Source organism: Chiloscyllium punctatum, chromosome 3 (assembly GCF_047496795.1).
Source record: "Chiloscyllium punctatum isolate Juve2018m chromosome 3, sChiPun1.3, whole genome shotgun sequence".
In the NCBI taxonomy this organism is placed as follows: Eukaryota; Metazoa; Chordata; class Chondrichthyes; order Orectolobiformes; family Hemiscylliidae; genus Chiloscyllium; species Chiloscyllium punctatum.
In genome coordinates this window covers 123,624,331-123,637,432 of record NC_092741.1, presented here as the reverse complement: position 1 = coordinate 123,637,432, position 13,102 = coordinate 123,624,331, and the positions used below count along the sequence as shown (strand labels likewise).

General features: G+C 42.7%; 1 protein-coding gene across 2 annotated transcripts in view; it reads right to left on the bottom strand.

The window, feature by feature from the left end:
• The window catches only part of bmp5 (bone morphogenetic protein 5), a 135,722-nt gene extending 124,526 nt beyond the window's left edge, over positions 1–11,196 (bottom strand). Inside the window, exon 1 of one of the 2 annotated variants that reach the window (XM_072560179.1) lies at positions 10,135–11,196. In XM_072560179.1, coding sequence (XP_072416280.1) covers positions 10,135–10,546 — 412 coding nt within the window. In that variant the 5' untranslated portion in view covers positions 10,547–11,196. The remainder of the gene's footprint in view (positions 1–10,134) is intronic. The other variant, XM_072560170.1, reaches the window with a different exon arrangement.
• Between the last annotated feature and the right edge of the window lie 1,906 nt (positions 11,197–13,102).

Here is a 13,102-nt window from a genome sequence, read left to right as displayed (position 1 = left end):
GTCTACCAATGATATTTGCTTAGAATGCTTCTTGCGTTGCTGTCAGATTCTCAGGCCACTCAGCTCCTGACCTCATTACAGCCCTGCTCCAAACATAAACAAAACAGCTGAACTCAAGGTCAGTTCAGAATGATTATCTTTGACATCAAGGTACTAAGTGTGCCATCAAGATTCCCAGTACAACTGGAGTCAATGGGAATCAGGGAGAAAACATTCCATTATTTGGTGTCATATCTAGCACAAAGTTTGATTATTTCTATTCATTCCTGGGATGTGGGCATTGCTGGTTAAGCCAGCATTTATTGCCAATCCCTAATTAACCTCCAAAGCTGCTTTCTTGTTCCACTATAGCCCTTGGGCATTAGTAGGAGGGAAATTTGAGGATTTTGACACTTAAGGAATGGTGGTCTAATTCCAAATCAGGTGTATGGCTCAGTGAGAACTTGCGGATCATGGCATTCCCATGTATCTGTTGCCTCTCTCCTTCTTGGTGGACGAGGTCCCAGGATGGGAAGGTGCTGTAGGAGCAGCCTTGATAGTTTTTGCAATGTATTTGGTTGACATTACACACTGCTGATACTATTGAAGACAATGAACATTAAAGTGGTGAATGGAGTACCATTCAAGCGGGCTGCTTTCTCCTTGATTGTGATAACTGAGCAAGTGGGGAATATTCCATCACACTCCTGACCTGTGCCTTGTAGATGGTGGACTGACTTTGAGGAGTCAGAAGGTGAGTTACTCGCAACAGTATTCTTAGCCTCCGACCTGCTCTTGTAGCCATGGTGTTTAAATGGCTCATCCAGTTCAGTTTTTGGTCAATGGCAACCGCCAGGATATTGATAATGAGGAATTCAGAGATGGCAATGAACTTAAGAAGCTCAGTACCATCCTAGACAAAGCAACCTATTTTATTGTCATTCCATTCATAACCTTGAATATTCACTCCCCTCACTGACACATAAGCAGCATTTACATCAATGATTCGCTGAGGGTCTCCCAACACCTTCCAAACCCAAAACCTTTGCCACTTAGAAGGACAAAGGTGAAAGATGCATGGAACACCAGGACAGAAAATTTCCCTCCAAGGCACACACTTTCCTGAATTGAAATTGTGTTGCTGCTCCTTCACAGCAGTGTGTCAAAATCCTGGAAGTCCCTCCCCACAGTTTTGTAGGTGTACCTACACCACATGGACTGAAGACAGCAGCCCATCACAACCTTCTTAAAGCCACAAGGAATGAGTAATAAATGCTGGCAGAGCCAGTTAAATCTACATCCTCTGAATGAATTTTAAAAAGTACCAAGAAAGTGGAATATTCTCCAAATTGGCACCCGGTCAAGCTATCCTGGATGATTCGAGCTGTCTCCACCCTACCAACAATGGTGCAATACTCCTCTGGTCAATACATAAAACCACATCTTAAAAATGATTACACTGAGTTTCCTATGCTTGATGTTTTCATTGAGATCATCAATTTCCTTTCAGAACTGCCTTAAAACTCTGTCAGAGGAGACATTTGAAGAGGAAGTCAAACAGATTTACATTCGAACAATTCACAATAGTCTGGGGAATATTTGCCCTCTCAGAATTTAAAACCATCAGGTGAGTGTTCAACATGGCACGAGCAGGACATTTTCCTTTCATACAGAAGCCACTCTTGTGACTGAGTCAGTATGAGGGGAATGGAATATTTTCCACTTCAGGCTCTCAGTCAAACTATCCCAGATCAGCAAAGCTCTCTCTGAGCCAGTAGAATAAACCTTGAATAGTTCTCTTTTTGCTATGGACTTTTGTGTCACCAGGAGACACTTAGCAATTGCCCAATCCCCCTACAGTTGGGCCTCTAACTTCCAGTACAGAAAGAAGACTTTCATTCTATAAAAAGATCCAAATTCAAGAAAGCTGAAAAACTCCTTCAGTGCAGCCCTGCGAAGATTAATCTTTCCTTTATTAAACTCAGTCTGTGAAGCTAGTTCTACGTTTAGTAACTTATTCACAGCATTGCTATGAATTGCTGCTTCAGTAAGTATAAAATTCAGTGGTTCAGAAAAACAGTTACGAATGCAAAAAGAAATTGATATGCTATGTTATGTGGAAGTAATAAGTCTTTTTATGGAGATAGATTATCCAATTCGCAAGATTTAGCAGAAAGTTTATTCATCCTTGTCTTGTTCTCACACCAACAAAACTGTCTGAATATTAATGCAATAAGGTTATTGGCTGTTTAGAACATTTTGCAATGAGACAGCATGATCAAAGTGTTGTATCATAACCAAATTGTAAACTTTGTATTCATTGCTATTTATCCTGTGTACTCTTTCTTGTAGTTAATGATGCATTTGCATTTAGCTGCTAAAGGTCTCAGAAATAATAATTATTATTTTAACTGCTCCACATCACTTCAAAACGCCAACTGACAAATGCTAAAATAGCAAAGATCTGCAGTTTAAATCTTTTCACGTAGTCAAATAGTAATATCAAATCAACGTACTTTAAATGGTCCATAAAGTTCAATGAAAACTTCCGAAAATAGCAGTAACCTACAGTAATTTTGTTTTCCCTGTGCCAGATGTATTTAAGGGAAATCTAGGCAAACACATGAAGGAGAAGGGAATGGAAAGGTATGCTGGTCGGCATGGATGATTTGTGGGAGGAGGCTCACATGGTGTATAAACACAAGTATAGTTCTGTTCGGATAAATAGGATACATAGCACAGATACACCCTTAGTAATATTAAGCAATGTGATGTTACCTTTACTGTTAACCCAGGTCCCTAGTGAACAACTGGCATTAAAACACGTCAACAAATTGAGAACAAGGAATTCATTTTATATTAAGCCCCAAAGGTGAAAATCTTGCAGAATTCTGCCGACAAGGTCACAGAGGTCACAAACAGCATGGTTTCAAAAGTAAACAGCATATGTATAACATATACATCTCAGCTATGATTTTCTTAAGTCACAATTAATTATGTCTTTGATTATTACAACATTTGCAGATGTTTAAAGGAGTAAAGGACTGGCATGAGTCTATTTGGTTATTAATATCCTTGATTCCTTTAACTTCTGGATTGCATGCGATATGAAAAGACATCAAGTGTTGAACTTATTAAACAGTAAGCCAGTAAGAAAAGAAACTACTCAACAAACCAACAGACCAGTGGATGTTCAAGTTGAAAAAATGAACTGGCACCAAATGTTCGAAAATAAAAAGGTGGCCAAGATCAACAAGTGATTGGACTCAGAATGTAAAAGAAAACAACAAAGAAACTTCAAATGGAAGCAAAAGAATCTGTCATATTTGGGCCTGGAGATTGCTCTGTGGACAAATTGCACCCAAGTATCCACACTTAAACACTCCTCACCTTAAGAATAGGGTAATTTCATTGTCCAAAATGGTTCAAACACAATTGAAGCAGAGAAATGGACCTCAAGGTACTCAAGTGGAAAAGTATAAATCTTGGAATGAAAAACAATCTTCATTGGAATGAGTCTCGCCAGTACAAGCAAAAGACATCTCTGTGTCCTATAGCTTTGTTAAATCACTTCTTATACAGCTCTCAGAGTCTAAAATATCTCCAGTTTCTTTCCCTTCACAGATGACCAATTGATGAGATAAGACCTGAAAATAGATGTTTAACATGTCGGCCCCTTTGGGTGAGACACAGTAAAGGCAGAAGTGGTTGATCAGCTCCCAGATAACCGAGTCCTTGTGTTTGGGAGGAGGCAGAGGAATTGAATCATTTGATTGTTGCCCCACAGTTAAATCTGTCCAAAGCTGGGAAGGTATTGAAATGGCCTTGCTCAAATGAACGAAACTGATTGGTGACAAATTGGCCACCATAGTGCACTCCCAGGCCCATAACCCTGGATTCACATTCCGAGAAGGAGATAACGTGGAGTGATAGAGTATGAGGTTGTCTCTCTGGAGATGCTGGCCAGAATCCAGCCATGTACTGGTAAGAAAGTGTGTCTATCACAAAGGCTGCAAAGCTGAAGTGCTGTTGATGCAGCATCAATGGAGCAGGAGGACTCTGGTCTCCATCAACATCAGAAGATTTGCTTTCCCCCAGTATCTGAGTCAACAATGTTCATCAACAAAAGTATTCTCTAGGTAATGTTAAAAGGTGAAAGAAGCAACCTGAGATTTGACGTACATTCTTGTAGCAGAGCTATTGTGCAAATTCTATCAGGTTTTTGTTATGGATAAAAGAACTGAAGAATTTATGATGACACATTTTTGCCTTGATTTACTAATATCCAATGATGTAATTTTAAAACTACAGCCTTGAGCATCTGGATTAAACACCAATGCTCCTTGCAACAAAACCTTGCGGTTTGAATTTAAAACAATGCTGAAAATAAAGAGGAAACAGATTTGCATTTACATAACATCTTACCCATCCTCACAGTAGTAGTACAATGGCTCACTGGTTAGCACTGCTGCTTCACAGTGCCAGGGACTCAGGTTCGATTCCAGCCTTAGGTGATTGTCTGTGTGGAGTTTCCACTTTCTCCCCGCATCTGCGTGAGTTCTCTCTGAGTGCTCTGGCTTAGCCATGGAAAATGTAAGGTTATAGACATGGGTGCAGTGGTAGGTCTGGGGGGGATGCTCTTTGAAGGGTCAGCGTGGACTCGATGAGCTGAATGGCCTGCATCCACACTGTAGGGATTCTAAGATGCCTCAAGGTACTTTACATTCAATATAATTGAGATTTGAGTGATTATGCTGCCTTGGACTATGCCTTTAAGTCCAGGCTAGAATGTAGGGATCATGTGACTATTCCAAATTCTGCCTGGCAAGAAGCCTGGTGAGCTAAATGGCCTGCTGACCAAGATGTAAGGTTCTCACATGTGGGAACAACAGGCAAGGGCAGCTGTGCTAACAATAAGTAGACTTACCAACTCAAGGCTTTTGGGCAGAGGAGAAAACAGAGGGGAAAAGAACAGCTATTGGTATGGTCAACAGAGAGAACATGCTGCAGAGTCTTTGCAAATTTCCAAAGACAATAGAGACCATCTCCTCCTTGTAATGATGAGATGTAATGCAGAGCTATTTATGGAATCTGCTGCATTTGTCTTAGTGTGAGTGGGGTTAAGCATAGCCATCCGAGGGGGCTTTACTGCTGGCTGTGGATTTTGGAAACTCGGAAATCTGAGTGAAATGCCTGGAGGTATTCATACGAATTTCTTACTTGGTGAAATGGCAAAAAAAGTGAATCCATTGGAAGCTTGAAGTGTCTGTGAACGGCTTGCTATATGAAATGTAATTCTGTGGAAGACATGGTAAGTATAAAAGAGGTACATTCCCTTCCTTAAGTACATAAATTGACTGCAAAGTTAGAGTTTATGGTATTGTTATTGGTTGATAATTACAGGAAAATTCCAAGAAGTGAAATTTTGCTATGTCATCTTTTTCAGTTATTAACTGTAAGTTTGAATTTCTTTTTAAACATCAGTCTCTATTGGATTACAAAGTATTGTTGAAGTATAGTCATTATTATAATGTTGTTATGCAGCAACTAATTTGCACATAGCAAGTTGCCACAAACAGCAATGTGATAATGATCAGATAATCTGCCAAACGTGGTCAGTTTAGGGAAATATATTACCCAAGACATGATCAGGCCTGCTCCTTCCAGTTCCACATTGGAAAACTATAATAATCAAAGCTTTTGTTTAGGCCTCTTAAGAACTATTGATAAGATCACATGCAGACTTAGTGATGTTAAAAGCAACAGACATAGCAACTAATACTGTTCAGGTGGAGCTGGGGAGCCCAAACTTTGGAAAGGATCCATAAACAGACTTAAAGTCCTGCATGTACATTTGGAAAGTACCTCATACACATCTTTGCCGCCGGCTATGGTCACTTATGCTGCATCCTTTGTCAGTGAAGCAGGTAACACGCTTCTAGTTTGGAAAATGTGCCCAAATGCTCTTTACCATATGTAGATTAGGTACAAATTCACTGAGTTTCTCGGCCTATGCTTCCACACACTAAGTCAATAAATCAGCCTTATAAGCTAAATAACAGTTTCAATGTTGCATACAATATAAGTAACTCGTACTGGCCTTATTTCATGATTAGGAACTAAATAACTCAACAGTTAGTTGTAAATTTAATATGTTACTGTCATTACAGTATAATATTCATTATATTTGCAACAATTTTGATTGCAAGACCAAATATTTACTGTAGTTTGGATGTCATTGCCAAATGGGTAATCAATCTCTGAAATGTAAGCCAGCTTGTATGCATGTACCTGTGCAAACGAAATTGTACAAACTTATAATTTTTGGGGGACGGTTGTATGAGCTTTACGGCATGGGGCAAGTCCAGGAACATTGAGGTCCTGATGAATTTAACTTCAAGAACATAATTACTTTACTTCTCTTTCTCACCTGCAGTTAGGTGAGAGAAGAAAATGACGAGGGAACTGCCAGAGATCGTTGGGAAGCCAAGCCAGAAATTTGGCAGGGGAATGGGCTACAGAGCAGAAGAGGGTTAGTGCATGGTACTTATATGACAGTCCAGAGCAGAAGAGGGTCAGTCAGCCACATTAGCTACAGGTTAGAAAAGGAACGCACATGCAACAGTTCAATTTAAATTGGACTCCCGATTTAAACTTTACAATTACAATGTAGTGTGGCAAAACTCCAAGTTGGGGCACTCATGCAGTGCACTAACTGTTGCTAGAACCCTTAATTTAACATTACTTTTCACATTTTCAAAGGCTTAACTGCCACAACTTGACATCCTAATGTCCTTTCATTCATTAAGGGTGGGTTAATATCAAGGCTGCAGTTCATTTAATGCTTACTGAATCAACACTGGTCTCAAAACTTCAGTAATGGAAATGATCTCTCCATAAAAACTCGAGAAATAATAAAGCTCATCAAACATAGTATGTGGAATCACAGAAACAGTACATTAGCTATTGGATTACAGCTCCTGTTTAATAATTGTCTCGTTGTCTTCAGTAACTGTAATTAGTTTTTCTATGCTTACATGCAAATAACTACAAAAAGTTATAAACTCAATCAAGTTATGATTACCTCTTCACCAATATAACAAGATCTGACTTAAGGACCATTTCTGATGAACAAATGTAGCTGCTTTATCACACAGCCTTTTCTTCAGTATTGATTAAGTTCTTAATAGTAAAAAAACAATTTTCAATATAACGTTCTGATGGTGAAGTAACAGAGATGATACAGCTCTAGTCAACAGGAATGTTTGATTTGGAGTTAGTCAGCTACAAATAACATACATGTAACACTGCATTAACAACTCATTTCATCAACATTCATTCAACTGTGAGCTTTGAAATATGCCATTTAGTTTTGGAAATGCATTACTAAACAAACAGCTTGTTGTGGAACTATTGCGATTTATATTTCTGACAGTATAAAACCGAGCAAAATGTGTTTCTTATTTTGCATATCTGTAATCATGATACTAGACAAAACTATAGCAACACCGGTATCCCATAAATAATTCTTTTCAATAAAAAAACCTCCCTAGATTATCATGGCACTGCCCAACACACCATCTGAAAGTGCAATTACCTATATCCAAAGTAGAGATGTTAATAGTGTCGTTAGTAAACTACATGCAGTTATATTTTTTGCCAAGCTACTGAGAAACTTCAAGTGAACAATTTGCTGAAGGTAGTAAGCATTGCCAACACTTGACATTATATCATCCTAAAGAGTTAACAGCAGTTTTATATAAGGCTTTGACAGCGTAGTCAGACACAAAATTGTTTATCTGTGAGAATAAGCAAAACAATGTTATGAAGTCCCCAATAAATCAAATAAGAAATTCAGAAGGAACGTCCTCAACCAGCTGCTGGAAAAGAATGAGCGAGTCTTACGGGGGGGTGGGGGGTACTTGAGCCCAGCAGTATTCCTGACAATGGAGGTTGAGTAAATTTAGAGGGAGAGGTTTTACTGCCGGAGTTTCATGAGGATGGATGGGAGGAGAAATACCAGCATGGACTGTTTGGGCCGAACGACCTGTTTCTGTGACTGTACAAACAATCGAATTATGTGCAGAACAAGAATTCAAAATCGCATTGGAACATAACCCTCCAGTAAATATGCAGTTCGCCACACTTTTAACGTTCCATTTCAAAACTCTCGAGATAATTACGGGGTTGCCTTTAACTTCCGTGAGAAGCAAGGGATGGTTGCAGTAGTTTCAATATTCAGGGTGTAATCAGTTCTTGCCAAGTGCTATTGAACTGTTCGTCTCTGCAGAATTCGATACTCTGAGATCGAACGAGTGACAATAAAGAATGTGGAATGTTCCCTCCACCTGCCGAGGTACAAAGGCTTAACCTCCTGTAGCTGCGGGGCTAATGAAGCAGCAGCAAAATTAAACTTTCCTTCATCCAGCCTCCGCCTTCACTAGAGGATTCATGGGAAATCATTAGAAAGGATTGAAAGGGTCACGGGTGCCTTGAAACCTCCCGGGGAGCCTTTGTCCACGCTTCATAATTGACACCTTGGCGAGTTGTTTTAATTTAAACTAATACAGGGACCAAATTACGAAAGGGTACCTTTACAAAACAAGATTAAACGCATTATAAATCAGCATCCAATTGACTCGGAACGTGCAACTGGCTGAAGTCATCCTGATGTTTAAAAAAAAACGTTTCGTGCACAGTAGGTTTATAAAAATTTTGCTGGGAGTGAAGTTGCTAATTGAACTAAGTTGTATAGACACGATACTCTAACATATGTTACCACAGAAAATAGCAACCCTGTGCCAAGTTATGTCTGTAATTTAATATACATGGACTGGGAATGCATTAATGTTGTTGTTAATGTAAAGGCTGTTGTTTCAAAGCGGACCAAAGATTAGATGAAACTTGATTTCTCTCATTCACTATTACACCCAAGCACGGTGTCTAGTCGAAGGGAGGGAATGTACTTTTGGTGGGGGTGAAAAGGGGAGCTTATTTTTAAGCTTAGTGTTTCCACCTTGAATTATTGTCCCTGGCGCTTAGGTGCAGGGAGCTGGCTGGTGGCATGAACTCTGAGCTCGGTGCAGTGTGCTCACTCGGGCAGAGTGTGTGTGTGTGGGGGGGGGGGGGGGGGATGGAAAGTCGTTCTGCCTCCGAAATAAAAGGCAGAAGTATCTCGGATGCTCTGTCAGCCATCTGCTGCAGGCGGTTCACGACCAACCCTCTTTGATCCTCTGTGCAATCCGCTGCTGAGCGAATGACAGCAGCGCACGCCGAGGAAGAGGGATGTGATTAGAAACTGGCCCGAATCAAATGGCAGCGTTTACAAACTTCCCCCAAGCTGTCGAGTCCGTGTCTGCTCAGGAAGAGAAACAAGAGGGGTCGCCGTTTGAATGGCAACTCGTTAAGTTCACCAGAAGCTCAACAAGAGCCGGTACAGTTGATTCAGTCTCCCTGGAACACCGTTTGTACAAAACAGCTGACTAAAGTGTCACTTACAAAAACAAAAAAAACACGCTGAACACAGGCTTTAGGCTTCTTTTTGAAAGGAATGTTTTGCACCTCCCTTTTGACACGGGAATATCCCGGTGGGGGATTTTTTTTGCAGGATTTAGCCCAGTCGATTCGCGCTGAACTTTGAAAGAATTAAAACAATGAGCAGGTTTAGGCAGCCACGGAGCTACAAAACTTGGGCTGAAGCTGTCGCTCCGAAACGGGGGTGAGGGGACAGGGGAAGGAGTTGAAAGTCGAAATTAATAGTCACCGAGAAAGCTCATCTATTCCCAGTTTCTGTGGCAAATCTCTACTCTTGGATTGATTGGGTGCAGGGTCAAGGGTACTCTGATGCAGTTTTCATAATCCCGTAGATATGGGTTACTTTTTTGGGGGGGGGGGGAACAGTTCCTTTCAAACTGGGGAATGTACCTTCACGTTGTCCCTTGGTGTTTGGAGTTGGTTAGCGGGTCAACATTCGGTCAAAATTGGAGGGGAGAGGGGTTTCAGGAGGGAGGGAGTTACATTAAGCTCGATCCAGCAATCAGGAGCGAATCCAAAGCTTCAAATTACTCTCTCCTTGAAAGAAGCACGTTGGGTTCGGGGAGGCATCGCAGAGTTCCCAATCAGGAGGGGGAATGCAGTCAGAAAGCGAGCGCTTACCCAGGTTAACGAAGCTCATGACCATATCGGCATCATTGAGGAAGTTGGTGTCGTGCAGGCTGGCGAGGGGAGGCCGCTGGGTGCTCAAACTGCTTCGGTAAGGCACCGAGCCCCGGGCCGCCCCACGCTCCGGCTCCTGATCGCTCGCCATCGCGTTGTACAGGTCGAGCATGAAGAGCGGGGCGGACGAGCTGTGCTTCCCCACCGAGAATGGCCTGGGCCGGTGAGGCAGCCCCAGGATTGACAGGATCTCCCTCTGGATCTCCCTCCTCTCGTGGTTCCGCAGGCGCCGGTAGATGAAGCTGGAGTGGACGTGCTGGTCGGCGAAGTGTCCCTGGCCAGTTCCCAGTAACACGGTCCAGATCGCCAGCAGTCCCCCCGCCACTCTCCACCAAGCTTCCAGGCTGTCCATTGCACTTCCCTCCGACTCTGGGGGCACCTTCTCTCCCTGTTAGAGCTTTCTGCCGGTCAGTAATTCCCCGTTTTCCTGATGGTCAGGTCCAGGGCACCTCCGGAACTGAACTGTCAACAGCCCCAGGCAGGTAACGTGTTCATGTCGCCGCTGGGACACTGTGCATTGGTCGGACTTTTTTTTTGCTTTAGTTAAAGCTTCCGAAATTGCTGGTCTCCCCGTCCGTTCCCTCCTTTAAGCAGAAGCCCTCAGTCTGGAAGTCTTGTCCTCTGGTGCCCTGTCCTGGTAGATAAAGTGGAGAAGGGGAACTGCGGGTCTGAACGTGTTACAGCCCCTGTCTGTCTGTGAGTGTGAGTGAGTGAAGCTTTCTCTCTCTCTCTCTCTCTAACTCTCTCCGCCTTTAGCTGGCGCTCTCTCTCTCTCTCTCTCTCCCTTTTCCCATCAGGACACACAGCATCTCCGCAATCTCTCAAATCTCCCTCTTCCCATTTCACATCCTGTCCAAATCATTTTGTGCAGTTCTTTCCAAAGTGATACCTGATTTTGCAGCTGTATAATCTGGGGGAGGGCTATATCTGATCAGCTCGTCCTGCGGACTGATGGTCTGATGAACAGGGTGGAACACTGTAAGCTTTCAGATTGGCGTAGCACGCCCGGGGGGGGGGGAACTAGAGACCCCAGGAATCAAGGGCTGTGGTCCCCGAAGGGAGACTGGGACAGTGCCGGTATTGCCCATATCCCTCCCTACCCCCAACCCTGGGCACTGCCTGTCTCCAAATCCAGAGGGCACGGTCTCCCACCTGGTCCACATCTCTCACTTCGGGAAAGGTGTGACCTATTCGGTACAGTGACGGGCAGGGGGTGTGGACGGACTCCGTCTGAAATTGGGTGGAACTTGTGTATCATTCCTGCTCCCAACCATTCCTCCCCACATGGGAATCTTCGGGATAGAGATCGAATTACTGTTCGTGCCGCTATGACCGGCGGATTATGGGCTAACAATGCGTGGGGGGGGGGGGGGGGTGGAACTCTCCAGAATCTGTGGAGACCAGGGGAGAATCGAGGTGCCCATTGACATTGCTGAGCAAGTTTCAAAGTGCATTTAAACTGTCCCGTCCCCTGGGAGATTCTGCCTACTGCTGGTTGGAGGAAGACTGCCTTTCTTCATTCAACACAAGGGACGCGAATTCAAGGCATGTTTGATGCACTGTTTCCCAAATCAAATAAAAACAAAAACTTGACACGGTTGGATCCAGTTTTTTTCCAGTGACATTAGCTGACACTTGGAGGAGTGGACGCGCTTATGGAATATGCTTTATGCTGGCGGTTAACCACTGTTCCGGCCTGTTGGTAAACCCGCATCAAGTTAAACACAGGAAGGAAGAAACCCTGGTGAACAAAGTGAAAGGTTTACTCACATCCTATTACACTGTCAATCTGCGCTGATGTGGAGGAGCCGGTGTTGTTGGACTGGGATGAACAAAGTTAAAAATCGCACAACACCAGGTTATAGTCCAACGGTTTTTTGTTTGGAATCACTGGCTTTCGGGGGAGCAGCTCTCCCGACAGCTTGTGCTTCCGAATAAATCTGTCGGACTATAACCTGGTGTTGTGTGATTTTTAAATCTGCGCGGAACACTGCAAATTCATTCTGTTGGGGAACTGAATGACAACCAAACCATCATTCAGGGTGCAGATTCTCACCTGTTTCTCTGAATCGTGGCTGTGAGAGCACAGAGGCACCAAGACTATGGGGAAAGAGAGCGGAGTGGAATTTGGATTCGGGCGGGATATCTCTGCTTGGTGTTTGATTTCACACCAAGCTGCCACAAAGATCTGATTCAGAAATCCAAAACTACAAGCTCGTTACAAAGCTTTCTCCGTCAATCGATTGAAAATGGTTTGTTCCAATTTGGCTGTAGTTATTTTTACCTGTCTGTGAAAGTGGATGGAAGAGATAAACAAAATAAAAGCAGATTTTTAACAAAAATACAGCCTGTTCCTTAATGAAGACTGATTGTTAATCTTGTATTTTGATACAGAAGCGGGGAGAAGTTGTTTTTAAAAGTCCCTTTATCTAATTCAATAGCTGACCAGTATTCAAAAGGCATTATTTAGGTGAGTTTAAACATGTAAGTACAGGAGGTTAAAGCTGTAATAGGGTGATGAGCATTTAAGTAAATTCAGTTTCATTCCTTAAACTGCTTAATGTAACTCCTTATCTCAGTTATCTCTCATAGATAACTGCCCTCCATAGTTTGAGAATGTCTGATTTAAGACCTATAAATTTATACGGCATGAATAGCTATTGTTGTCATGTACGATGTCTAGTTACGTGTTTGTAAAGGACTTTCGGCCTCGGATCTTCAGGTGACTGTTTTAGATGGCTGACTTTGGGATACCCAACAATGCAGATTTGCTGAGCATAGTCTGACCGGGACCTTGGGTTCATGTCCCACTACAGGTCACCCCACTACACTACACTCACACTCAGATAGACCCTCTCTCATATGCACACACACACAAACACGCACACTCAAGTGCACATCCTCTCAC